At 53.2% G+C, this 26,851-nt stretch overlaps 2 protein-coding genes across 6 annotated transcripts; one reads left to right on the top strand and one right to left on the bottom strand.

The window, feature by feature from the left end:
- The first annotated feature begins 43 nt into the window (after positions 1-43).
- On the top strand, positions 44-19,911 carry FAM234A (family with sequence similarity 234 member A). 5 transcript variants are annotated; one of them, XM_030481432.1, is made up of 12 exons: positions 44-74; positions 5,951-6,259; positions 7,324-7,440; positions 7,647-7,835; positions 11,353-11,483; positions 13,863-13,995; positions 14,442-14,580; positions 14,878-15,018; positions 15,404-15,482; positions 15,947-16,099; positions 16,972-17,074; positions 17,223-19,911. In XM_030481432.1, exons 2-12 carry the CDS (start codon positions 5,995-5,997, stop codon positions 17,432-17,434), a joined length of 1,662 nt encoding a protein of 553 aa, XP_030337292.1. In that variant the 5' UTR covers positions 44-74; positions 5,951-5,994; the 3' UTR covers positions 17,435-19,911. The 5 variants fall into 5 exon arrangements, with proteins under 5 accessions (XP_030337292.1, XP_030337290.1, XP_030337291.1 ...); XM_030481430.1 differs by lacking the exon at positions 44-74 and adding an exon at positions 207-1,439 and having other exon boundaries at positions 5,445-6,259; XM_030481431.1 differs by lacking the exon at positions 44-74 and adding an exon at positions 207-2,877.
- Positions 19,912-21,167: 1,256 nt separating this feature from the next.
- On the bottom strand, positions 21,168-26,246 carry RGS11 (regulator of G protein signaling 11). Its single transcript, XM_030481427.1, has 17 exons — positions 26,159-26,246; positions 25,284-25,380; positions 24,894-24,944; positions 24,700-24,806; positions 24,552-24,603; positions 24,412-24,470; positions 24,150-24,226; positions 23,956-24,037; positions 23,813-23,881; positions 23,181-23,210; positions 23,035-23,096; positions 22,688-22,801; positions 22,447-22,562; positions 21,988-22,075; positions 21,761-21,899; positions 21,615-21,697; positions 21,168-21,535 (listed from the first exon to the last, which is right to left on the bottom strand). Exons 1-17 carry the CDS (start codon positions 26,216-26,218, stop codon positions 21,409-21,411), a joined length of 1,413 nt encoding a protein of 470 aa, XP_030337287.1. The 5' UTR covers positions 26,219-26,246; the 3' UTR covers positions 21,168-21,408.
- Between the last annotated feature and the right edge of the window lie 605 nt (positions 26,247-26,851).

Genomic DNA, 26,851 nt, shown 5'->3' with positions numbered 1-26,851 from the left:
GAACTGGGCTCCCGCGTCCTTCCGTCACTTCCCCCGCCGGAGGAGGAAGTGACGGCGGTGGCGGCGCGCACGGGGTGAGTGCGGAGAGCGGCGGGCCGGGCTCGGTTGTTGCTGCCGGTGCGGGGCCTCCGCGGCGGGGCGGGCCCGGGCTGCGGGGCGAGGGGCGAGGCGCGAGGCGAGCTGCGGGGCGCCCCGACAGCCCGGGCTCGGCTCCGGGCCGCCCCTCCGGCACTGCGGGAGGGTCTGTGGAGGAAGGGAGCCGGGTCCGGCGGGGCGGGCGCGGGGTGCAGCAGCCGCTCCGCCGGCGGGACCCGAGCCGCAGCTCAGAGCGGGGGGTGGCCGCCAACGGTGCAGCGAGGCCGGCGGGGAGGCTCTTACGTGAAGCACGGCGGGCGCCCAGCCCTCCCCGCTGCGCTTGTCCCAGCCCGGTGCCCCTCCCTGTGATCGGGGGGAGCTGTGTGTTTGCTGTCCGCCTTAAGCAGCTCAAGGAGTGGCTTAAAACCATATGGACAAGCCTGGGAAAGAATTTAATCCCTGTTGCAGAAGCCGGGGGCTCTGCCGAGGGAGCCGGCTGCTCTGTTTGATCTGAGCTGGTTGGTCCCGGGTGGTTGGCGGGCTGTGTGGGAGGCCTGCGGAGACGTGCTCGCACAGCGCTGTGCGTGTGGGTCTGTGTTTCAGACAATCAAACACGAGAAACAGCTCCACAGAGCTCCCTCCAGCCTTCAACACCCTTCCTGGTCTGGGTTCAAGTTCATGTTTCGTTTTATCTCAGCGGGCCACAAGCCTAAAAAGAAAAATGCTTTAATGTGTTATTTCCACCCTTTTTTCCTTATTTTGGAAAGCAAAATCCTCTGTGTGACTGGAGCCAGCCCTCTGCAGTGGAGGCTGGAGGCCAAGAGGCTCTGCAGGCTGGGTGCTGGGTGTGCAGGTGGGATGGCCTGTGAATGAATGAGCTTTCCTCCGTGTGCATGTGTAAGAGAGGAAAAGAAAAATTCCATCTCGGGGGGGAGAAGAGAGGTTTCTCTTGGAGGTAGCTGTCAAGAACAACAGAGGTGGGAGGAAGGCCATTGTTTCACCCTGCCCTAAATGTTGTTAGGCTGTGTGGAACCCAGCAGGCAGCACGGAGTTTGTGACCTGTGGAACAAGTGCGCCCCTTAAATGTACTTTCTTTCTGTCTTATAATAAACCCACATGACATGACCACAGCCTCTTCTAAAGGGTTCTCCTGCACTGAGGTGTCTCCAAAGTCCCCAGTGTTCAGTCTCTGGCGGTGCAGAGCAGTCACTGTGCTTGTGGCGCAGGCTGGGGAGCCCCGTGGGTGAGGTGGGGATGTCTCTGACGTGAGAGATTCAAACAGCTCTCTAACTACTACTCTTGGGGTTGACGCAAGGGATCTGCAACAGTCAGTGAGGGTGAGTGGCCTGGATCCAGCAAAGCTTGTAAGTTCTGGGATGATAAACGACACGTGTTTCTGCTAGTTGTTATTACTGGCCTACACTATAATCAGTTCCATGCAGCTTTGTGGCTTCATCTTAGAGTTGTTCTCTTCCCATTGCTCTCTTGGGAACTTACTGGATCATGTTTTGCTCTTTGCTAAACAGATCAAGTTTTTTCTACTTGAACCCCTGCCTCTAGTGAAAACTGCCCTGGAAAACAGAACTTTTCTCCTACGAATGACAAATGTATCACATTCTAAGGTGATATTGGGTTATGCTCTGAGGATTTTATAACTCGTGTGTTGTGAATTCTCTGTGGCACCAGACGGTTAAGTGTCACGTAAGAAGAACTTGATGTTTTAGAGAGACACATGTTAACAGAGGGAAAATAGCAGCAGTGAGGGGAGGGCAAAGGACAGCTGTAGCAGCAGAATGTGCGTGTTTGAGCTCGGTGACTGCGTTGCCTTTGCTGTGGTATGGGCTGCAGTGTCCTGCAAAGGCTGTATGGACACGAGCAGGAGCAGAGGTACCCAGCATCGGAAGGGGGTGGTCCCCTCGAGGCAGTTCTCCCTGCCGGCCTGTGCTGCGACTTTATATTGAGAAAGAGTTATGAGCTGCAGATGACCCAGCCTAATGATAAGCTTGTGTGCAGGGTGTGAGTGTATTTGGAAAGGAAAATCTCTTCATTTGCGGGAAATCTTATGTGTTATTTTCTCTTGGCTGGTCCCTGATGTAAATGGAACTGCAGAAAAGGGAAAAATGATCCAATAATGTCTCTGTGTTGCAGCAGGTGACTGCCTGGCGAGTTTGCTGCAGTGCTGTGCATGGGATCAAAACTGAACAGTCTGCTTGTGGAAGGAGCTGTGAAGGGAATGTTGCATCTTATTCAGAGCAAAACTTGGAAGCTGTTTTGTCAATATTAATTGCAGCTTGGGGCTTCAACAGTTTTTGGCTGACAGGGAGGAGACCTGTAAGGGGCTTAAAACAAACAAACACAAGAGCCAGACCAGCTAAATCCTGGGTTTGGGTTCCTAAAATGGCCAGTCAGAATCTGAATTAATCATTCTGTGAAAGGTATAAACATACTGAACATAAAATCTAAGTTATGATTTATTGCTAGAAATTTTTCAGGAAGAACTGGTGCCTGGTGAGATTACAGATGCCAGGGTTTGGTATTTTATGGGTGGAAAATGAGTTAAACCTTCCATCACACTGATAAGTAAGTGGTTTCTGTCACCAGTCTTCATACACCTGACTGTATGTGGCTCTCTGTGCTTGTCAGGCAGCTCCAGCTGACTGGTAATGATAGTTTGTCTCTTGGATGTAGCTGTGGCTTGGCGTGAACTGCTCGCTGCACAAGTTTCACTGGTTTGATTGAGATCAGATCTGTAAATCTGCTCTGTAGCTTCAAGGAGAAGAGGAAAGTCAGTCCACTGTGAAGGTGAGTAGAGCTGTGTCTGTCCTGAGCACAGCATTGTTGCTGTGGGACAGGAAAGGGTGTTTGTTCCTCCTTGGCTTTGATCAGGGACTCCTGCTAGCTCGTCTGGTTGCTGGGGGTAATAGCCTTTAAAGGTTGGGAGTGATGGAAGCACTCACACCAGCAAATGGAGTGGTGTGAGATGCAGACCCTGGCCGTACTGCAGCGCTCTTGGGCTGTGTGGGTTCAGTTTGGGTCTTACATGTGGTTTCTAGTTATTTCCTTTCCTGTGAAGTCTTTCTCCCATGTTTTCTCACGATGAGGCCTCCCATCCCCATGTAGCTGTGAGACCTGGTGCACGCAGCATGTGTTCATAATGCAGCAGCACAAGATCCTGTCACTGCTTATTTCCTTGCAAGGTGCCTCGACGGGTTAAACTTCCCAGTGAATTATTTTGTGTCCTCTGTCAGCAGGAGACAAAATGCTGGCTGCTAGAGGACAGCGAAACCATCTGAAATGCACACTATCATTTTCTGCTTGTCTTCAATTAAACTGATTACCAGACTTCTTTGTTGTTCAGAGCTCAGACCATTTCACATGCTGCCAGCATGTACTTTGCAAGTGCCAGCGATGGGATTTCCTGCATTGTTTGAGTCTTTGCCATTGACCTTTGTGGTCATTGTTCTGGCACTGCCTCTGCTCTGGCAGGGGTGCAAAGGGCATTATTCAAACCCTGAAAGAAGACATAAAGAATTGCTTTAAAGGCATTGAGGGCTCTTTGTAATCTGTGGCTCTGAGGGTCATTGCTGCGAAAGAAGGGGAATTGCTGGGGCTGTCAGGATAATTACCACTTTTTTTATTGTTCTCATCCCAGTCTAGATGACAGTGGTGTCATTTATATTGAGTCATAAAAATAGACCTTCCATACAGCGTTAGGATGGTGTCCCTTTTGGACTAAGTGGGGAGAAGCCCAGCTTTGGGTCTTCTTGGGGAGTTGCATAGGAGCTGGAAGCACTCAGCTGTGCTCTGGAGGATCCCTGGCTCTGTCCTGGGAGGCTGGAGAGGCCGGTGGGTTGTGCTGGAGCCCTGCTGCAGCCTGTGCCATGGGCATTGGTCACCACAGCGTTCAAGAAGATCCACCTCTGCCTGCTTCTGGAGACGGGCACGCCAGAGGTACAGGAGCCATCTGCCTCATGGCAGGGGAGGTCACTAACCATTCCTGCCGCCATCCCCCATCGCTGTGGCGGTGGTTGCTCTGCTCTGGTAAATCATTTGCTCAGCCTGTGCCTGCAGCCTTGTACCTTGAACCTGCTGCAGGTCTGGTGCTTGGCTCGCCAGCATGGTGGCCAGGTCAGGGGAAGGCTGAATGCATGACTGTTCCTTCCCCTTTCCATCTGGAGCCTTCCTACCCCTGTCAGGTGCCTGCAGCTGGTCTGGAAACAGCCAGCCTCCTGAAGGTGCCTCTCGTGTGGCTGGTAGACTGATGTGAAGGGCAGATGAGGTCTTTAGAGTAAGATCTTTGGAATAAGATACAGCTTCTACATTATTGATTTGGTTGCATTTGCATGGTACTGTGCTGCTTGAATTAAATTGTCTGGAGCAAGATCTTGTACTCGATGTGCTGTTGTAGAACAAATGTCAGGGTGCTCAGCTTGGAGTAAGTGCTCTGTGACTCCAGCCTTTTAAGTCCAGCAGGCACTTGAGGTTAGCCGTGGGACTGACAGCAGCATGCCAGGCTGTCCTGCTCGCCTCAAGCACTCAACTTCTGCCTTGCTGCAGGTCTGTCCCCACTGGGATTTGTACCCAGAAGAGAAGAAGCCTCTGCAGCTTTTCCCTGTGCTGGGACAGGGACAACCCCGGGAGGTGAGACCCCCCCCAGTGGAGCCGCAGCTGCCTGGAGGAACCTGGCCTCCCAAGGGTGCCTCTCATCTTGTGTTTCTTTGAACCCGTAAATGAGGTTGGGCATGAAACATGAGATGTAACAAGCCCCGTTGTTGTTGGAGTTGAAAGCTCAGGCTCTCTGCGCTGTGTCGGTGCTGAGTTTAAGCTATTTTTCTGCTGGGGAAGTAAATTGCTCCAGTGGACAATCCAGGCACATGACTGCTGGGGCAGTCATGGAAAATTGGCTCAGTTGTCGTGTTTATTTGCTCTGATATAACTTTTTATGACACTGCCATGCAGCTTTTTCCAGGCTACTGGAATGTGTTATTCTGTATTTCTTCACTTCCGCTATTTTTTTAAAGAAGCACTATCAGGGAAACTGTATATAACATCCATTTGCATTGTTCTTGTGGGTGATGAGTTACAGACTTCTGTAAACGACTAGGGCTTCCCCCCCCCCACACACCCTGGGAATCTTGTAGCTCAAGATTATGATTTATAGCAGGGAAAATTAAAATAGCAGTTTTTAGCTCTTCTTCCATTCTGATGAAATCAAATTTACCTGATTTTAGTCTCAACTTGCACCTCCTTTTTCGTCCAGGGAGGGAGGAAAATCGCTCTCTTGCCTTCTGCAGGGCTGGGTTGCTAAACTTATCAAGTGGTTTCTCTTCTGAGAAGGTGTTGAATAGCTTTGGTTTGTTCCTATACAGAATATGCTGGTGTTTGTTTCCCTCCCTGTCTCCTGGGGAAGCTCAAGTGCTCATTACAGTAGGGGACAGCCTTATGTTGGGGTATAAAGGTCATGAGTGTTTGCTTTCACCTCTCCAGCTGGGAGTCAGACAGACATACACAGGAGTTAGCAAGAAGTCTTTGCAGCAAAAGAAGCTTTTGGTGTGTTTTTCTTGAGGAAGACCTACAGACCAGTCAGTCCTTTCTGCTTAGAGGCTGTAACCTTCTTTGTCCGGGTCTAGCAGAGCTGATTTCCTCCTCTGAAGAAGAAATTGTGCCCTTCCTGCATTCCACAGTCTCTCTCCATTGCTCTGTTTGGGAGACCTCCAGTACCAACGGCATTTTATATCCAGCTCTGCAACAATACACTGATTTGCTCACCTCCCGTTGAATATTTCCAGTGTGAATATCAGGTAGTAACAGAATATTTTGGGGTTTTTTTAATATATTCCAAAATCTATTTTAACTGCTCTTTCCATTACTGTAGGTAAAGGGAGTGAAGCGTGTCTGAATACCTATGAATGAGCTGTGATGGATAACAAAGACTCGGAAGCTGAGATCCACCCTCTGAAGACCGAGGATGTAAAAGTTCAAGAGAATCATGAAAACTCTATGGAGAGAAGAATAGTGAACAAGCAGTCATCGCAGCTGTCCAGGCTGTCCCGGTGGCGCACTGCCGCCTTCTTCATCTCATTATTTCTGTGTCTCATAATTGTTTTTGCTTTCTCCTTTATCATTCCGTGCCCAGAGAGACCAGTTTCAGAAAGAACATGGTTCCGAAACTACAACCATGCAGGTGAGCTTGCTGTAGCAGAATAAATACCTACCGACAGTCCTTTTCCTTTATGTGCCACGAGCTTGAATTGTGGGCCTCTACCTAAGCACGATCTGGAGCTAGGCCTGCAGGGATGCTGCCCTTGGGAGCAAGAGCTGCGTGAATACCTGACCTGGATAAGCAGCGGCCCGTCATAATTGGAGTGGCCTTCCAGGAGGTGTTTACAGGATCTAATGGAGAAATTAGTTGCTGCTCTGAAGCTCTAACAAGGTAGCAGGCTGGCCTCATTTGGGAAAAAATAAGTCGGGAAGTGTATCTAGGAATAAGTTTTTGTTTAAGTTTGGCCTGTAGAATGTTCCCTTGAAGTTTGAGCTGAGGTCTGGGGACAATTGGGCATTTTTTTCCTCTGTCCATATGACTTTCTGACTTTTCCCCATGGCTAACAGGAAGGGGAGAAGAAGAATTGCATCTTGTGGTTTTTTGTAAGTTGCACACATTTGTAGTTGCTTTAGTTGGCCCTTTAGCCTGGGTACTGCTCCCTGGTGGCTCAGCATTCACTTCCATGAAAGCTTTCCTTTAGTCTTATGTGCAGTGGGTGTGTGCTGGTTGTGCTGTAAACACAGAGATGGTGCTCACCAGTGGGGACTGAGATTTGTGTGTTACTGCGGGCATCCAAGTTCTGTTGCTCTGGGCTGAAAAAGGCTACTTTTAGCTGAGTGAGAAACATGGAGTATCTGGGGCTGGGTTTGGGGTTGTTTTGGGTTTTTTATATTTCAGAAATAGCAACCCCACACCAAGACCAGAGCTGTTCTTTGTTCAACATAGTTCAAACTCTGGTTGGTTGGCTCTAAAAAAAGACAAATCCTCTGGGGCATAGCAAACTTAAAAAATCCTTTGGCACTAACTTCCAGCCCTCAGTACTCATGTGGATGGCTTTTTTTAATACAAAAGCCAATTTGTCTTGAGGTTACACTGTCAGAGATGGAGGCAGTGAGTAGGACTCTAGGAATTTGTTTTGCTCCAGCTAGGTTGGCTGTTGGTTGAGACAATCCTCACCAGTGCCTGCCTTGTGATCTCTTTTGCAGTGGCCTACCAGTTTCTTGCCATACAAGATGTGAATAAAGACAAAGTGCAAGATGTCATCTTTGTGTTCAAAGCTAGCAATGGCAGCAGCAGCTTCAACAGATCCTGTCTGGATGAAGGTAGGTGATTCAGAAACAGAAAGCCTTGCAGTAAGGGCTGGTTTTGCTCTTTCAGCTCTTAATTAGTGAGGCTGCTATGGGACTGGGAGAGAAAACTGGGTTATCTGGGTGGGGAGAGGGACTGGGTGAGTCCCAGCTCTCGGGTGGTGTGGAGCAGCAAAGGTAGGTGTGTAGGTAGTGCTCCCTCTGACATGTCTCCTCCTCAGGTCTGCCTTCTCCATGTGCCTTCATTGCTGCTGTGTCTGGCACCAACGGGAGAGTGCTCTGGGAGAGGCCTGCTGCCGAGGAAGTGGAGTGGATGGAGTGTGGCATCAAGGAGCTCGGAGGGGCTGAGGCCCCGGGTTGCCTGGTGGTGGGGAAGCCGGTATCTCTCACAGCAGTTGACCTGTACACAGGTGAGTGGTGAGCAGAATACCGCTGCCATACTGGGGACGGTGCTCCTGCTTTCCTCACCCAGTGACTGTCAGACCTCTGCAGCTGGGGGCATCAGTGTGACATGACTTGCTGGTACATGAACAATGGGCAAAGGGTATTTATTATCTTGAAAACCTTGCCAGAGCCATTCGCTGGGCTGTTGAGAAGTGCCTGTTCTCTCAGCCTCTCCATTCCAAAGGCTGGACTCTGCTGTGGTGTTTTGTGCCAGCTGCTGTATGATAAGAGCAACATTTCAACAGCTTTTGAAACAGGAGCAGCAATCACTAACTGTGAATGTTACTTCTTACTCAGGGATTGCACCTGCAATGCTTCTCAGTCATTTGTGTGTGCGTGCTAGGAGCGCCTGCAGCGGCAAGAGGAGTGTTAGGCATTTATCATTTTAAAGTCATCAAGGAGAGCACTTAGAATAAGTACTCACCAGCCTGTTTCAGTAGTCCAGGATTTTGTGTGTTTCCTCTGAAAGCCGCCTTCATTTCTGAACCTATAGATGGAGAAATTCATCATCAACTTGCCTAATGCAGGGTGGGGGTAAAGAGTGCCTGTACATCTCTTGGAACAGGGCAGTGATCATCCTAATGCACCTTGAACCTTCCACGCTGGTGAAGCTTGAAATACATTTCCATTTTGGTGGTCACTGTTTCAAAGGTTCTAAAAAATGCATGTTCTCCCTTGGTACCATGCCTAGGATCCTGTCCTCTCTATCTGGTACGGAAGCCCTAACACCCTATTTTCGAAAAACTGGGAGAGAAACAGTGAGAGGTCTGAGGAAGATCTGGTGTAGCTTTTAATTTCCAGTGTGGATGGAAGTATAGACGTACACAGAGCTAGAAATCTTCTGTACCAGCTGAGGTATCTTAGCCCCATTTCTCTCATCAGTAACCTTTAGCACAGGTTATTTAGACTATTAATGAAGTAGTTGCTTTCAGGTCAAAGTGTAGGAGCCAAATGCATGTAACTAGAGACAGCCATAAAGAAATAGCTCCCAGAGAGAAGGAACCAGGCTAAGCCACAGGTCACAACAACAATACAGTAAAGAAAACATTCTGTAAATAAATTAAAAGCAAGAGGTGAAAAATTGCTTCAGACAGAAGAGTGAACAACACGAAAGTTGACGTATTTGTTACCTTTTTGCTATTAAGTAGGTTAAAAGGGGTTTCTTAGTGTAGTTAACTTTGGCTGGGGGTTGGGAGGTCAGAATAAAATGTATTTAAATAGGCTAAATGTATTTAAAGTGACAAAGTCTGACTTACATCACATTGTGCTAAAAACAGTAGCCAGAACAATGTTTAGCTGTTAATGATTCATTATTGTGGAGCATTGGTGAGATTCCAGGGCTCTCAGGCTGTCTAGCCTCTGCCTGTAGGGAGATTGGAGGAGAAATAGGCAGATCATGATTTGAAAGCATCTCATGTGGTTTTGGTCTTTAAACGCTGATAAAGTTAGTGCTTCTATGTCAATTCTAGTTGTGTTAAGTCTTGCTTTCTTCATTGCCAGAAGTGACCTGAGCATACAAGAAGTGTAGGATTGCATGCTTCTGTTTGCGTGGGACATCTAACATTCCTGCATGTTTATCTTACAAGCAAACTGAGACACAGGAGTTTAAGATTAGCTGTTCCAGGTCAAAGCAAAAGTCTGTGTAGTTGCATATTCCATCTCTATCAGGGCAAGGAGCAGAGTCAGGAAGAGGACAGGAATAAGTCTTTTGTTGCAACTTCTCTCTTCGCCTTGCTCTCTAGCAGCCTGCATTGTGAGCCCTATGAGTAGTTCTGGTCTCTTGAGGGATATGGCAGAAAGTGGACAACGATGATCAGATGTATGAAATTGTTTCTGTGCAAGAAATTGCTAAATAAACCAGAACTGCAACCTGGAGAATGTCTTACAGAGAGAAGTCCTCTGCGGCTGCTCGAAGCGAGAGCTGAACTCAGTCATCTCAGTCCTAATTTTGTTATTCCTTCTGGTCCAAAAAACCCCCAACCGCTTCATCCAGGTTTGATTTGCTGTCCAGGCACTTGTCTAATTTCCATCTTGACTTCTGTTACCATGCTTCTGCTGTGAGCTTGGGCTCTGAGGAAGCATCTCGGTGTTAGACAGAATAGTCCTGTCTCCAGTTGATGGAACAGAATGGGACTGGTTTCATGGTTGGTGCCCTTTGGGGGTTGTCTTAGAGCATGAAAGCTTCTCAGGTGCTTTGTGTTGAGTCCATCTCACTGTTACCTGTTTCAGTTAAGTCAGATTGCTCTTTTAAGAGAGTAAGATGCTTCATCCACACCTTATCCACTGTTTGACCAGCAAAGAATAGAGCCTAATGCATTGAAATGCAAGTATCATCAGCTTGGTCTTACTGTTGTAGCTTTGGACTGTGCTGAAACCAGGTTATAGTTATTTAAAACTTCAGTTTTCTTTCCTTTGACTTCTTCTTTTCTTCAGGAGTAAAATTCCTTGCCTTCCAATTATTTCTTAGGGGCACTCTTCTCGTTCACATCTGTTGTCATACTAACAAGTCCAAGTATTTTCTTCCAGTGTTTCAGTAACAGCTTTGGAGGAATCCTACTGGAAATACATCCAGCCTTAAATTATTGCGGACAGCATCAGGTAGTAATTGTTGGCCTTCAGTGCAATGCCTTCCTCACAAAGAACAGATGATTACTTTGCATTCCTGAAATTATAATTGCTGTGTGTGATACTGTTTGAAGGGGAGGGCAAGCATTTCCCCTCTGAACACCTAGTTAGTCACTTAAGTCTTCCTTAAAAAGAAACCCTCTCAGTGGTCTCCCCACATGCACACCAAATTCCACTGCAAATTCCACTGGGCAGTGACTGGAAAGTGGCCAGCAGCATATGGAGTAGAGCCACCCAACTGGCCTGAAGCTGTTGAAGAGAACCCCCCCACCCCGTTATTTAAAAAACAAATCTTTGCCACCTCTATTTACGCACAAGTTTGAACATGCTGTGTGTGTTCTTCAAACGAGGGAGAAGGGGATGTGTACTGAGTTGCAGCTGGTTGCATCACCATGGAACATCTGCAGGAGGCAAGTTGCAGCAAAGGTTTTGTGGGGAGTAGTTGCAATGCTGTGGTCAGAATTCAGCTGCTTTATGGTATTAAAATGTCTGTGCAGATTTAAACACACAGCAGCAAGGTTTGGGTCACAAAAAAGGATTCTCTGTGCCATGAACATGCTGGGAAGTATGTTAAACTAAGGCACAAGAAAAACTTCTTTGGGCCCAGGATGTTTGGGTGCATTTGTGCAGGCAGCTAGAATTACTTTCCAATATAACTTGAAATTGTGGATACTGGGACTCATTTGAAATGCAGAAATACAACAAAGTACCTTGTGATGAGCATAAATGTGACTGGTTTGTGGTGCTGATGGGCTGTAAATGGCTGGCTACTGCAAAGTACTTTGAGGAGCAGGGGCAATAAAAGCCTTTCAACATAAAGTGCGTTTTAGTGAATGTTTCCTAATAACTGTCTTCTAGGAGAAATTCAGTGGAGACATTCCAGTGATTTTGGAGCTAATTATACTGTGCTGACTCCCGTGTCAGTGATTCCAGATGTGGATAGTGATGGAGTTCAGGACCTGATAATCTTTATTGCTACAGGAGATAAGGTATGTCACTCTGAAGCTGTGATAAGCCCAGTGGCTGGACCACAGGGCATGGCAGGAATGCTATTTATTTCAATCTTGTCGTCTAAGAGGAAGTGTCCAGAGGCCTCTGATTTCTGTGGGTTTGGGACAGGTTCTTTCCCACCCTGCAGAGATGAATCCAAAGACTCCCAAATCAATGCAAGTGGTTTACAGTTAAAAAATAAAGAAACAAAGAAAAAAGCTGGCCAGGAATCCCTGCCCTTTCTCAGTGTGCACTCCACTGCGCGTCCCTGGGCTGTGTGTGGAGTGAGCCTAGGCTAGATGAGCTTGCAGTTTTCTGGGACTCTGCTCAGAGACGTGGAAGTGAACAAACCCTGACAGGTTTGACTCTTAGATCAAAGCACAACTGGCAGCCAGTGCTTCTGTACCACCACTGCCCTTTTCTGACACCTTGTCTCTGCCTGTGGTCTGCTTTGCACAGCTCTTCCTAGTGTCACTGCGCTGCTTACTTCTGACTTAGGTCAGTGAAATAGCTGCCAGTTGTGTTACCTCCGTATTTCCCATTTCTTAGAGGGGGAAAGTCATGTATCTAAAAGTGTTCTTATACTAAAACATCTGTACCCATGATTGAGTGGCACAGCATCATCTGCATGTGCAATCTGTCCTGTTTAAAGCATACAGAAGTTACGGTTCCCTGCAAGTCTGATGGGAGGAGTGGAATCTCGGTGTCCTCATACAAGAGTCCTCCATAAGCAAATAGGGTTTTGCTGTCCAAGGCATTGTTGTTGCCAGAGTCATCAGAAATTCTATCCTCTCGACTCTTATGGTTCACTTCTGTTTTCTCTCCTCCTTGCTTTTGCTATCCCAGTTATCTCAAGACTTCTATTTTTATTAATCTTAGGTGGCCCAGAAAGGTTTGAATGTAGTCTCTGTTCTACAGACTGCCTTTTGATTTGTTTTCCAGTTAACCTCTCTAGCTATCTTGGTACAAAATCCCTTCCTCCTCCGGACTTGGCAAGCACTCTGTCAGCTTAAGTAAAAATATGTTCTTTTTTGAGAAATCATGCAAAATGTAGGGAGCTTGAGTGGGGCTCTGCAGCTTGGAAAAAGGCACTCTTGTCGGAAGTGAGATTCAGAATTTAAGTAAATTAGCTTTGTTGCTAACGGGCTGAAGCTGAATGTTACTTTATACTGCTCTTCCTTGAAATGGCAGAGCTTCAAGAGGTTTGCAGGGAAGGGTCTGTGTGCAGGGGGTTTAGATGGCAGCTTTTTCTGAGACTTATTGACCTCTACCTACTGCAAGCTTCAGCACTAACATGTCCAGGAACATACGATGTTTTTTCAGGATACATTGCCTGTAGCAGCACATAGAGGTATTAAGCAATGCACTAAGTAGGGTGTTGTGTGGTTTCACTTGCTGTATGAATACCTTTGGCTGTTGCTGTCCTGGAGCAGCTGCTGAACCAGGGCTTGCGAGGAAAGGTGAAGCCGATCTACAAGAGCTGGTATGTGTCTCCTCCCAGTGCAGGAGGCTGGGAACAGCTGGTGGATGCGTTGCTCTCCCTCTCCAGCTGTGACTTTCATTCTCCCCAGCAAACTATCCCTTATTTACCTGCCAGACTCCCCAGATTCACTTCCAGAGCAGCAGATTTTCTTCTCTTTCCCAGTCCCTCCCTCTCAAGGAACAGAGCCTTCGTTCCTGCCTGACTCAGCATCTCTGAATGATGATGTTTCTCTGGGTCTGATGGTTCTCTTTTCCCTAGTGTGTATTGCTCTCCCTAGAACATGACTGTTGCCCAGACATTTGAATCTGATCCTCGTTTTAGCCTTTATTCTCATAGGTCAAATGTTTTTAGTGGATTCTGTTACCCTGTTAAAAGAATATAAAGAAACATGTCAGCTCTTTTATCCCCTTAGACTCATGTCAACCTTAGGAGGAGTAAATTAGGGCACTTAAAATATTTAGCAGAGCTGCCATGTGAAACCAAGTTTCCCCTGTGTCCATATGCTGGTTTGTTTCTGCCTTTAGGTCCTCTCTATCGTTGTCACTGCTCAGTAGGCTTGATTGTTCTTTGCTGTCCTTAGCAGAGCTGGGGCTTGCTGTTGGGTGGTCCCAGCCTGCAGGGGAGGTGGCTGGCAGAGGTAGTAAAATCTCAGGGCAAGGGGCTGTGCTGGAAGTGGCTTCCAAACTTGCAAAAGTATTCACGGCAGAGGGATCATCTAACTCATGCCATACACACCTCCAAAACCTCCATCCCAGCCAGTACTGCTCCCATTCAGCTGCTGTTCAGTACCAGCTGCTCAGAAGCTTTCTGAAACACCCGAGTTGGAGCAGTAACAGTGCTGTAACCTTTTCTGTAATCTTTAACCTTTTTTATTTTTTATCCCTTCCCTGTGTAGATTAAGACCTTCATCCATTCAGGAAAAAGTGGCAAACAGATCGGCTCCACTGGAAGCCTGGCAGTGGATGGGAAACCTCGTTATATCAGGCTGAACCTGGACTCCTCCTCCTCCTACTTTCTTTTCTATACAGGTACAGTTCTGTTTGTGAATTCAGTCTGAAAGAGTAATCATAGCTGTGAAATGGGGATTCCTAAACAGTTGTCTGAAAGAGTGTTTTGCATTCTTAAAAGCTGTGTCGTGCTTTCATCTAGCAAAAGAGCTATTCAAGGCCAAGAGAAGAGGTGGCTTCTGCTAAAGCTAAGGTTTGTTACCCACTGTCGTAATTTTATTTGAAAAAATGTTGAGAATGTAAGGTTTAAGTAGTCATTTATAGCAAATGATTACTGTGGAACACTTGGATTATGAACAGATAAGATGTTAAAAGCATTCAAATGCAGGCTTGAATCTCAAAATACCACTACAACTCTATGATGCAAGTCCTAAAAATACAGTTGATCCGCCAGATCTGGAAAATCGTAGAGTTCAGAGCAAGGGCAGGACAACTTATCTCCTCCATTCTTGCTTTTTTTTGCACAGAAAACTCTCTCTATGCGTATTCCCTGAAAGATCTCTCCAGTGCAGCAACTGGAATGGAAATTAAGCTTCCCAGCCTTCAGCAAGATCCTCAGTGGGAGAAGAACATTGACCACACTACGCACCGCTTGTCCCTTCTCAGGTGTGAGATTGTTTTGGTTGCTGGTGGAGTGGAGGGTACTCGTGTTCCTGACAAGATGGCTTTGTTCTTTCATGGCTACATGGCTTTTGGACTAGGAGCACATCGGAAGCTCAGGGAGAGTGCTGGTGTTGATGGCTTGGTCAGGGTTTCATAGGAAAGGAGGGAAAGCAGGCAGGGGTTTCCTATTTGCATTTGCTGTGCAGGGAGAAAAAAACCCAAACCAAGCCAAAACTGAAAACCCTGCAATAAACCCATCCACAATCTAGAAAGCCTAATCATCTCTCTGTCCTTGTTCAGCTTTGGGGACATCCGTTACCTGGCAAAAATTCCTGGGCGGTCACGGGAGAACATCCTGGTTGTAAACTCGGACATGGCTACGCTGATCAATGCACACAATCTGCAGACTTTGTGGACCCTCAACGTGTCCCGTGTTGTGAGGTAGTGTTACCAGTGTGGGGTGGATGTGGCATTTCCCGGTTCCCAGCAACAGCAGTGTGCTGGCAGATGCTTTTTCATTTGAAATGCAGGAGCCTGCTCTGTGGTCTTATGTGGATATTTATTGTGTCATGTGTCCTTTGCTAGCAAATGTCAGGTGCTGCTTTACAATGGAGGCACCCAAAGCTTTGATTATGCATTCTGTGCCTGTTGTGATATGCCTAGGACTGGGCTCAGAGTTGAAGTGATACCAGGCTAACCTAACCTTGTGGCAGCCGAGTCTCCTACCAGGGGAGTTGTGGGAGGATAGAGGGTGCTGTGAAAGGACAAGGTACGCCCAAGTCATCAGGGTCTGTTATGATCTGTCCCTTCTCTTTCTCTCCCTTAGTGAGCCGCTGCTTGGTTACTACAAACCTGATGTTCTTGGTATTGTCCTTGAGAGTGAAATCGGACCCAACAGGAAGAAGGTTTGAAATCTCTTCCCTTTAACTTCACTTTTCTCTGCATCTCACAGCTCGAGCAGGCACTGAGTTGGGGACAGCCGGTGGGATGTCCCCTCTGGCTGGTTTTAGGAAGCTTTAGGCTGGGAAAGGCTCTCTTTCAACAGGTTACTGAAGCTGGCTCAGGCACTTTAATTCTTTTTTCAGCAAGAGGCTTCAATGAAAGAGCTTTGAACTCCTTGAAATAGCTGCAAAACTGCAGCTTGAAATTGAAACCCTTGAAATAGCTGCAAAACTTTGACTTTGTTCTAACATGGCCCGCCCCAGGTCTCACAGCTCTGTGATGCTCAGCTTCAAGTATTTCATCAACTTCCCTTGTCTCAGATGCTTGTTCCCATAGACTGTGTGGGGTAGAGATAGCTGTCTTGACTTCTCTCTCATGGCTTGTTAGAGCTCTTTGGTAGGAGTTCCTTTTCTTTCTTTCCTGCTAGGTTATGGTTGTTGAGAGTGGATCTGGAACAGTCCAGTGGAGCCTGAAGCTAAACTCGAGAGCAGAGAGCCCTGGGCCAGCCACACTTTCTACTGCTGATCACCGGTCCACCTTCCTCATCTGGGGTGAATACCAGGTGCCAGGAAATGAAACGGTGAGTAGTGCTGCTGAATGGCTGCTGTTCCCAGACTTTGGGACAGAATTGGATGGAGCTACACCCTTCTCCCAGTGTTCCCATTTTTATTTGTCTGTGCTGCTAACACTGCAGCCTCTGCACTGAGTGTGGGGTCTCTGGCCAGTCCAGCCTGCTTCAAGCAGGCAGACCTCTGCGTGTGGTCTGGTCTCTGCTGGACCCTCACAATGTCCATAGCAATGTCCCTGCTAACAGCTGGTGGTGGCAGCAGCAGCTTTTGTCATTCTCAGCCTGGCTACGTAGAGAAAAGGGACTTAGTGGCTCTACAAGCAAAGTCACTGGTTGCCCAGAGCCCTGCCTTGGTGTGGTACTGTAGGTGAGGCGAGAGGCTGCTGGCTTGGTACCTCTGGAGTTGCTGCTGTTTGGCTGGGAGCCTCCTGTCGCAGTACCACACACAGTGATCTCCCACGGCCATGTGAATATCTCCTCTCTGCACCAAGGCAGTCTCTGGCAGCCTCGATGCACAGCTCAGCTGTGTAACAGCCCTCTGGGGCAGTGGCTGGCAGCATTAGTGACAGGTTGTGTCTTGGAGGATGCCTGAGCACCAGCTGAGCTTCCTGTGCTTTCCTGCTAACTCTACCAACCCTAAGGCAAAAATCTGTCTCCTGCCTGTGGCAGACAGGCCTGCTATTTACAGGGAGCTTGGGGTGGGGAGGAGAGCACCAAGGAGTAAGCAGAATCCCAGCACTAGTTCTAGTAGCATCAGACAGCATGAGTTGGGCAGACATGGACAAGTAACTAGATGTATTCTGAGTAACAGCTGAGCCTGGCGCTGGTGGTGTCTCTGGGATAACTCACGGGTCTTTGTCCTCATGGTGTCCTGTTTGTTGCAGAGATCCAGAGCTCCTCTCCAGAAGCTCTATCTTTTCCATCCCTCCTACACTAATGTCTTGTTGGAGCTACGCAATAGCACAGACCAAATAATAGCATTTGATGGTAAGTTCTCTCCTTCCAGCCCTCCAGTGAGGAGGCGCAGGAGGACGCTTCCAGTGCCTCCTGGACTCTGGGTGCTTGGTGTTGGGTCTGGTGGCCAGTCTGAGCATAGAGACCTTAGGCTGGGCTTTCCTTCTGCTCTGTGTTACAGCCCTGCTGTTCGAGCGGAGCCGTCATGCCTGCTACGTGCTGCTGCAGGGCCCTCAGCCCAGCGAGGAGCCAGGGACGGTGTCCCTGATGAAGCGTAAACTGAAGGAGGATGTGTCTGGGAGCAGGGTGATCTGGCTGAGCCAGGTGGCTGTGGACAGCGAGCAGTACATCCGGGACCGCCTCTACAGGATGCGATTCCACAGCCGAGTGTGAGCTGGCCGAGGGATGGGGAGAGGCTGCCCAGGGCTGGGCGTCTCTGAGCTGCCTCTCCTCTGCAGCCGTGCTCTTGGCAAACCCAGATCACGGATGCAAATGGGAAGCTGCCTTTCTTGATCCGCAAACCAAAGCGTGGCTGGTGGGAAAGCACCCCCAGTGTCTGGGGATGCCCAGGCCATGGGGGCAGCTGCCAGTGCATCTGTCCTCAGAGCTGATGGGACTTCAGTGCTTGGCCGCCACTGAAGTGTTGTCAGCTCAGGGAAGAGGGCTTTCCCTTCGATCCTTCTGTGCCCGCAGAACTGTGCTGACTCAGCCTGTGTCTGGAGGAAAGCATGTGCTTGCTGGGGATGTCGGAGTTGGTTATTTCTTGGGTGCTTGCGTGAGAAGTGGAGCTTCGGTGTGTGGTGTTAGGTGTCCTTTCTGAGTCAGCTCTCCTGGGGTGGGAGAGGGGCTTGGCTGCAGGTTGATTTGCAATCACCCTCTCCTGGAGTTGGGCCCCTGCTTTGGTAGTCATGGGGTGTGTGTAGTGATAGACCCCAGCCATGGCTGATGATGTGGCTAGGTGTCACCTAGGCCAGCAAAGAGCGGGTTAAACTGTTATTCTACTTAGAAAATGGCCTGTTCTCCTAAGAACAGCCCCATGTGCCCTACGCTGCAGTCACAAACCTACCTGTGTCTGTCTCCTCTGCTACTTCCTTTCCAGCCGGGCTGTGCAGTGTTGGTGACACAGAAAGGGAGCTGGTCTCCCACCTGATTTATGCATTGATGTTCTTCCCTGCCCCAAATCTGATTATAAGTGATGCAGAAACCACCCTTAGCCCAGGCTAGCTGGTCCCTGCTGGTTCAGACACTACCTCTCTTGCTGGTTTTGAGGTGCCAGAGGAGGTGGGACATTTTTTCAGAGTAGAATTGCATGTTAACCTTTCCTGGGAGCTGGGCTTGCCAACTCTGGGGAGCCCTGTACCCCAGTGGCAATGCCAGCTGCCCTGCAAGTACTCATTCAGCCTTGCTGCCGCTGAGGAGCCTTCTCCAAGCACTGTCCCCTCTGTCAGGAGGTGGGCAAGCTGTAAAGCTGCATGGGGAAACAACTCAAGGTCTCTTTGCAGCACAGCTCCAGAGAGAGCTCTGTGCTGCCTCCCTGCCCTTGGAATTGAGGTGATGCTGGGTGAGGATCTTCGGGTGCTGTTCTCTCTGTCCAGCCTGGTAGCCTGAGGGAATGGGACAGGTTGCTGAGTAAAGGTGACATCTCCACTGGAGACTTCTGTGGCTCGGTGTCTTTTGCTTTTCCTGGTGGGGTCCAGTGTGGACTGTGGAAACAGCAGCCTGGAAGGAAAGGTTTGAGTTGGCTGCGCAGTCCTGAAAGCTGCAGTCACCACATCAGTTGCTCTGAGACACGCGCCCTTCAGCTCTCCCAGTCCTGCAGCAAAATGAGCTGCAGCATCAGTGGTCTGCCTGGATGCTCACCTCCTGCTTCCAGCTGGCCTAAAGGGTGCCCTGGCTCCCTCTGCCCCATGATCCATATCTCAGTCAGTCAAGGGAGCCATGTGGGATGAGTGCTGCTGGCCTGTGCAGTCCAGGCTGTGCAGGAAGCTGGGGATGCTCCCTGGAGAGTACTCACTACCTTCAGACCACCCTGGACTCAAAATGGTAGGTTTTCACTACTGTTACTCTCTATCCAGGCTGTTCCCTGAGGGAAACTGGGGGTGCAGGGACGCTCCCCTGCTGTGTGCCCCAGCTTAGGTTGCCTCTTTGCTCAGCAGAGTAAAGACCTGAAGTGCAGCAGCCCCACAGGTCTCTGTGCCAGCATTGCAGGGTCATGGGCTGTGCCAGTGCTGCAGAACCCGGGTTGTGAGGGCTGGATTCAGCCTGTCCTTCAGGGGCAGCACCGGAAGCATGGCTGTGGGAGTCCCAGGCTTGTGTGCAGTCTGATTTGAGTGTTGGATGCGGATTGTATCCCACTAAAATTCCCCTGGCAGGGAGCAAGGTGCTCAGGCTCTATGCTCACCGCAGTCACATTGCTGTGGCACTCTCCCTCCTCCCATCCCTACCCAGACCTGACCTTTCCCATAGGCACACTGAATGTTGCTTCAGGAAAGATGGATTTTCGGCTTTGGGGGGGCTTTTCTGGCTTTAAGTTGTCCATTAATGTTTCCAGATACTTTGGAAATGCAGATTTCCCTGTGGCAGCTCAAATGCATCAGTGCCAAACCAGCACCTTGTTAACAAAACAAGTCCTTTTTCCAGCTTTTTTCTCAGTGTAATTGGTTTGTTTTGCAGTATTTAATGAATGACTTTGTGCCTTGATTCAATAACTCAGATGGGTGATGATGGCATATATCACTGTGTTACGTATTAGTGTGGTTTTTAACACTAAGACTGTTTGGTTTGGTTCTTTAACTTATTGCGAATTGTGCCCTATAGGACTTCGTCTAACTGAATGGTTTCAATAAATCCTCTTTTGCATTGTTTGTAAATGGTGCCCTGCTTTTGGTGTGGCAGCTGAGGTTATGCAATATTTGGTATGTTTTGGCAGCCCTTTGTGTGACTTCCTCAAGGCAGAAACCCCCTGTTTTGGGAGGGATCCAGGTGGCCTGGTGATGCTTTGATGGCTGACCTGGCTGTGGCTCTGCCCCAAGCTGCTGCCTGCTGCAGGTAGGTGATGGACCAGGAGAAGGGACCGTGTAGAGGGAAGCTGGAGTTAGATAACTGAGCTCAACCAGCCCATCCCTGCCTCCTGCCTGGGGCTTGTGACCTGGTTTTACACCCCAGATGCCTGCTGCAGTTCATCAGCATGAAAATCTCATGCCGGGGCTTGGCTTTGGATCAAGCCGGAGGGAGCTGCGTGGCAGGCGCTGTCTCCTGGAGCGTGGGACCATCTGTCACTGCCCAGTGGCTGCCAGCAACTGAGCTCCCAAGCTCCATCCTGTGACCGAGGCTCCTGCAGCTTCCTCTGCCCCAAGGTCCCTCTGTCTGACCCCGCACTGAGCCATCAAATCCCCCTTGCTCCGTGCCAGGGATCCTGAGCTCCGTGGCAGGGAAGGATGACATGGTCCTGAGCATCCCCAGCATCCTGCTGTTCATTAGCCAGGGTGCGGGCTGGCACTGCTCAGCCCATTGCAGGCTGGGGATGCTCAGCAGCGGCTGGGGTCTGAGGCTGAGCACTGGCGGGCGCCAGCCCCCCTCTCCTTTATGTAACTGCCAGCATTAATCCCCCACAGCTGGGGCTTGGCTCCCGGGAAGAGAATAATCCTGACGGAGATCCTTGGCCTATGCTCAGATTAACGGGCTGTGGGCAGGCGAAGTGGCTCAGCTGCCAGCCTGCAGGGCCATTGCAGCCGGGTTTGCTGACCCCTGGCACCTCTGGCCCCACACAAGAGGCCTTTTTGTCCTTCCCACAGGCTGTACCTGGGTACACCAGTGGCAGCAGGGTGACTGAGTGCTCCAAGTGCCGGCTCAGCCATGCCAGGAGGGCAGCGAGACTGCCAGTGGGTCTGGTTTTGCCCCTTGGCACAAGCAGAGTTGTGGTGGTGGCTGTGCCATGGGCACACGTGCCTGGGGGGCTGGTACCCCACTGCCTGCAGTCTGCGCCCTTGCTGTGGGTGTTGCAGGCAGGGGAGGGTGTTGCTGCCAGCCCAGGGCAGGGGACAGGACACAATCCATCCCGGCTGCCCCCATGTGTGCCCCCACCCTGCAGCTGCTCACCCCTGCCCAGAACCATGGGAGCCACAGCTTTACCCATGAGGGCTTTATTGTGTTGTACCGGGGGGGTGGGAGGAGGGTGTGGGGTCCCCAAGGGGCAGAGGAGGGTGCAGGGATGTGAGCGGGGGGTACCAGGGTGGGTCTATGGCTTCTCTCCTTCAGTACTACTGCTGCAGGGTGCTGCAGTGGGTCCGGGGGTGCTGGGCAGGGGGCTGCGGCCACGCCGGGGGGTGCCGGGCCTGGGCGCTCCCGTGCTGGCGGGTCTGGGGCCCTCAGCTGTCCTCCTCGGGGACGGGGGCCGCTGCGGGGCTGCGGCTCCGCTCCTCGGTGTCGCCCGCGGGCGGGAGCAGCGCCGGGCTGGGGCTAGAGTGCCGCTGTTTGCGCATGAAGGGGAAGACCCTGCGGGCACAGCGGGGTCAGCGCTGGCAGCGACCACCCCAGCGCCCCCCCAGCGCCCCGGGGCCGGCCCTGCCCTCACCGCTTCTTGGTCTCTGGAGGGATGACGGCCTCGGCCAGGAGGTTCCTGTAGAGCTCCGACTTGAGGAACCGCGGGTATGAGTCCTGGGCGAGCAGAGGTGTCAGGATCCTGCCCTGCCCTGCCCTGCCCTGCCTGCCCTCACCCACCTTCTTCATCAGCATGTAGATGTGCATCTGGGCATCGTCCATCACGTAGCGGTGGGGCGTCTTGATGCCCTCCAGTGTCCGCTCCATGGTCTTGCTGTCGATGTTCACCCAGCGCGTGGCCCCGGGAGCCAGGAACTGCCTGGGGAGCCACTGCCAGTGGTGAGTGCCTGGCCCCTGCACTGTGATGGCCTGAGCCCCCCCAAAACCCTTGCCCCGCTGGCACTCACTGGTAGATGGAGTCCACAATCTCAGGGATACGGGACTGCTCCCCATAGCGCAGCTCCTCACACGCCTCCCAGAAGCTCAGGTTCTCGGCTGGGGAGTGGGACATGGTGTTGGGGATGGGTATATGGTGCTGGGCACCCCCAAAGTCCATCATGGCTGGGCATATGACCCAGCAACCACCCCTGCGATGGAGCCAGCTGGTGTGATGTGGTCCAGGGGTGCTGGGACAGGTTAGATGGGAGGTGCTGGGATGTGGTGGTGGGTTTGGGGTGCTGGGATGGGGAGGGTGGTTGGGGGATGCCAGGACACAGATATGGGTTGGTTTGGTGTTGTCGGATGGGACAGTGGATTAGGTGGTACTGGGATGCAGTGGTGGGTCTGGGAGTGCTGGGATGGGGTGGTAGGTTTGGAGTGCCAGGATGTAAGCAGTGGATTTGTGGTGCAGGCCTGGGGTCACTCACCACTGAACTCCTTCTTGAGGAAGTCGAGGAGCTGTGCCCGGCCCAGGGGGTCAGTGAGGAGCTCGCTGAAGTTGAAGCCCCAGCGCTCCACACGCAGCTTTGTGGGGGTCGGCACCCTGTGGGCATCACCCCGTTGGGGCTGGCAAGGGGCAGCCCATGGCTGCCTGCATCACCCAGCACCTCATCCGGCAAGCTGGGGCACTGGGGGGGCTGGGGCTGGCAACCCCATGTGGGTGCTTACATGGGGGCATTCATGGCCCAGTACGTGGTGTCGTCTGTGATCCAGGGGTTGCTGGGCAGGCAGCCAGACATAATGGGGTCGTGGGGCACATACTGCTCATTGAACTTGATGTACCTGCAGGAGCAGCGGCTGGAGGTGGCCAGGGCCACTGGCCCACTGCTGCCACTGGCCCCAGCCACCGTGGGGACGCGGCAGGGACATGGTGGGGATGTGCTTTGTGATGACCACGGAGCCTTGGCTCCACTCCCTGCTGAAGGTGATGGCAGCGTGGGAGCTGTGATGCTGGCTGCAGGGATGCAGGTGCTCCCATCATTCCAACAAGGACCCGGCAGCCACCAGCCACTCACCCCTCGAGGCAGATGGAGGACTTCACCCTGGTCCTGGCCATGGCCTTCCTGCAGTACTCGATCTGGGGCCAGGCACAGGGGAGACGTCAGGGGTGCTGGGCAGCCCATGCCCCCCAGGAGCAGACACCATCCCTCGCCCCACTCACCTCCCGCTTGTAATAATCCATGTTCTTGGTCTGCAAGAGACGCTCAGGGTCAGGTGAGGGCATGGTGGGGCTGGGACAGTGTGCCCTGCCCTTGCCACCCCGGGCAAGAACCCAGGCATCCAGCCCCTCTGACCTCCCCAAGCACCCCACAGCCCGTCTCTGTGGCTCCCAGCCTCATCCCCACACTTCTCCTAGCTCAGCCAGCACAGTCTGTGGCATGAACCCTGCATCCACTCCCCCGGCATGACACCGGCCCTGGGTTAGTGACACTTACGTGGGCAGAGGACACGGCACACGGCTCAGAGAAGAGAAAGTGGGTGGTTAGTGAGGATGAGCTGGGGGGGTGAGGGTGTCTGGGGCAGCGTTAGTGGGACCATGACACGGGGAAGGGCCTGGTGGCAGCTCCTGGCACCCCGGGGTGCTGGGGCTCCCACTGTGCAGCTACACTGCAGGGATCAGGAGTGCTGGGAGGTACATGGAAAAACACCCCCCAGCTCAGCCGGGGCAGGGGGACAGGCTGGACACATGGATGTTAGCAGAGCTGGGGCTCACACCCCAAATGGGATGTGTGATGGGATGGCAGCTCAGCACCCCAGCACACAGGGTGGCTGTGCCCTGTACCCCCCACTCACCAGCTGGACGCGGGTAGTGTGGCAGTTCCTGCGCTCAGGGCCCTGCTCCAGCACGTTGGGGGCTCCTGGCTGCAATGAGAACATCGTGCTGGGGGCTGGCAGGACCCCCCGTGCCCTCAGTGCTACACCCATCAAGTACTTACCGGGGGCCGGTTGACGAGCCAGTATGCCTGCTCCTGACAGTCGATGACAATGCGGTCACCCTTCCGCCGCTGCTTGGCCGCCCTGCCCATGCAAAGGCAGCGGGGTGGTGCTGGCACCCTGCCTGTCCCAGCACCCAAGCGTGCTCCATCCCTGGCAGCTCCCTAGGGTGCAGCAGTGCCGTGCCTGAACTCACCGGAGCTGCTCCCGCGCCTGCATCACCACGAAGTCCCACGTGTGGTTGATCCGCTTGTGCAGGAGGTTGTAGTTGTCCTGGGGAGCAGCAGTGACGGTGTCACCCAGGTAAGCATGGCACAACACCTGTCCCCGTGCCTGGATCCGGGTCCCGTTGCCGCTCCAGCACAGGGAGAGTCGGTGTCACCCCAAAGGGTGAGCTCCTACTCATGGGTGAGCTGAGAACCTCTAGCTCATTGCAAGGTGAGCAGGGCACCGCTCACCTTCTCATGCTCAATCAGGTCACCCTGCTTGCGGATGTTCTTCTTGGCCAGGTAAATGGCTGCAAGAGGAGTGGTGGCACCTCAGGGAGGCCGGGAGGGGGCTCAGCCCATGCTGGTGCCAGTAATGTGGTGGTACCTACCGTAGTCCAGCTCTGTGGCCGGCCACTTGGTGCTGGTCCAGAAATACGGGGTCTGCGAGGGGAGGAGGAAGAGGCTGAGGTTTGCACCATGGGTGCTGCAGTGCTGAGCTGGGGGAGCTCCGAGGCTGTGGCTGCAGCAGGACCGTACCTGGAAGCGGTAGGGCGACTCGTCTGCCCTCAGCACCAGGTTGCGCGGGTCCTTGAGCGGGTAGATGTAGCCGTGCTTCACGATGAGGTTGCCGAGGTGCAGTGACTCTGGGGGAGCAGCAGTGGGGCTGCACGTCCGCTTGGCAGCCCTGGCAGCCCCTGCGGTGCCGGCCGTGTGTGTGCCGGTGCACTCACCCTCCTCGGAGATTCCGTACTTCTGGATGAGCCACTCCACGATGTCATTCCCTGGGGACCAAGGCAGTGTTAGTGGGGTGCAACGGGGTCCCCCAGACTGAGCCCAGGGAGGTTCCTGGGCTGGAGCATCACGGTATGGTGGGTGCCAAGAGGGTCACACAGGGTGATGGGGGCCCTGCCAAGGACGTGCTGGGCCACCCGCCCCGGCGAGCGCCCGCCCTGCTCAGTCAATGCATAATTGATCCCAGCTGCAGAGCTGAGCACCCGCGGGTGCAGGGAGGAGAGCGCTGTGGGGTGCTGCAGTGCTGGGTGCTGCTGGGGTCCACCAGGGCAGCACCCATTGCCTCCCCACCCATGCATCTTGTGGTGTGCCCCGTAGCGGGGACCCACCTGTCATTGCGTGGGGGATGACGGTGATGAGCAAGCGCTGGTTCCTCATCTTGACACCCATGTCAGGGTCCTGCATGCTGACGATCATCCGCTCCATCTGCCGGGCAAGCACCCACCACACTCAGCCCCCTGCCCGGGGCACCGGGCCTGGGCACAGCTGGATCCCCCCGACCCAACCCGGACACCCTGTGCCTGGAGCAGGGACAGCAGCCGGACCCAGGCACCCCGCAGCCGGGCGAGCGAGCGATGCCGGCGGTGCGGGGACATCCCTGGGCCGGGGAGTCCCGGTTTCGGGGACCGAGCACTGCCGCGGCCGTGGCAGCGCCCCTGGCCGGCGGGCAGGGGCTGAGCACGCAGCCCCGGGACGCTGCCGGCGGGTGTCCCCGCGCGGGGCGGTGCCGGTGCCCGCTGTCCCGCGGTGCACTAGGTGGTGCTGGACCCCGGTCCCCGGCGATCCCGACGCCCGTGCCGCCGGTGGTGCCCTGTGCCCTGCCCCCGATGCCCACGTTTCCCAGTGCAGTGCCAGTGCCCGGTCCCCTCGATGCCAGGTCCCCACGGCCCCAGCACCCTTCGGTACCCGGTGCCCGATAGTGTCTGTGCCCGGTCCCCGCTATCCCAGCACCCGGTTCCCTCTATAGGCGGTCCTCACTGTCCCAGCGCCCGGACCCCTCAGTGCCCGGTCCCCTTGGTACCCGGTCCCCAAGGTGCTTGTGCCCGGTCCCCACTATCCCAGCGCCCTGACCCCTCGGTGCCCGGTCCCCACTGTCCCAGTGCCCGGGACCCCTCAGTACCCGGTCCCCGCGGTACCACTGCCCGGTCCCCTCGGTGCCCGGTCCCGGCGCGGCGCCCGCTGCCCGGGGCCGGTGCTGGCTCACCTTGCGCAGGCACGGCATCGCGAGGCGGGGGTGCCGCCCGCGGGGGCCGCCGATGGTCATCGCGGGTGCGCGCCCCGCTCCGCGCCGCTTTTCCCGGCCCCGCCTCGGCCCCTCCCGGCCCCGCCCCGCGCTCCCCCCCGCCGCGGTCGCCGCCGTCTTTGCTGGGCCCCGACGGGCCCCCCGGTCCGCGGCACCCCCGAACCCTGTCCATGGTACCGGCCCCTGCCCTGCCCAAAGGCCTCCACGGCCCGGCTCGCTGGGGACCGCCCCGACCCCCCCGCCCCGCCGGGGCCGCGGCTCTGCCGGCCGAGTCAGGGGAGCGCAGGGCTCGCCCCGGTCCTCGGGGGTTTGTGCTACTGGGTGCAGGCAGAGGGGGACCACTGTGTCCGTTAGGAACGGTGTGCGGGCAGGGAGTGGGCAGGGCGCCGGCAGTGCAGGCAGGGCATGAGCACGAGCACGGTGCGGGCAGGTAGCGCACTGAGGGTGCAGGCAGGACGCTTGCGGGTGCGGGCAGGGTGAACAACGCCTTGGCAGGGTGCAGGGGTTGTGGGCAAGGTTTGTGGGCAAGCGGCGGGTTGGGTACGGGCAAGTGGGACTGGGCGCGGGCAGGTGCGGGCAGAGCGGGCAGTGGGACAGGGTGTGGGCAATGGGGCTGGGTGCGGGCAGGATTTGTGCGGGGCAGCAGTGGGTCTG

This window comes from Strigops habroptila, chromosome 4 (genome assembly GCF_004027225.2).
Source record: "Strigops habroptila isolate Jane chromosome 4, bStrHab1.2.pri, whole genome shotgun sequence".
Classification (NCBI taxonomy): Eukaryota; Metazoa; Chordata; class Aves; order Psittaciformes; family Psittacidae; genus Strigops; species Strigops habroptila.
Note: the sequence above shows the minus strand (reverse complement) of the source record. Positions and strands in the feature narration are given on the sequence as shown.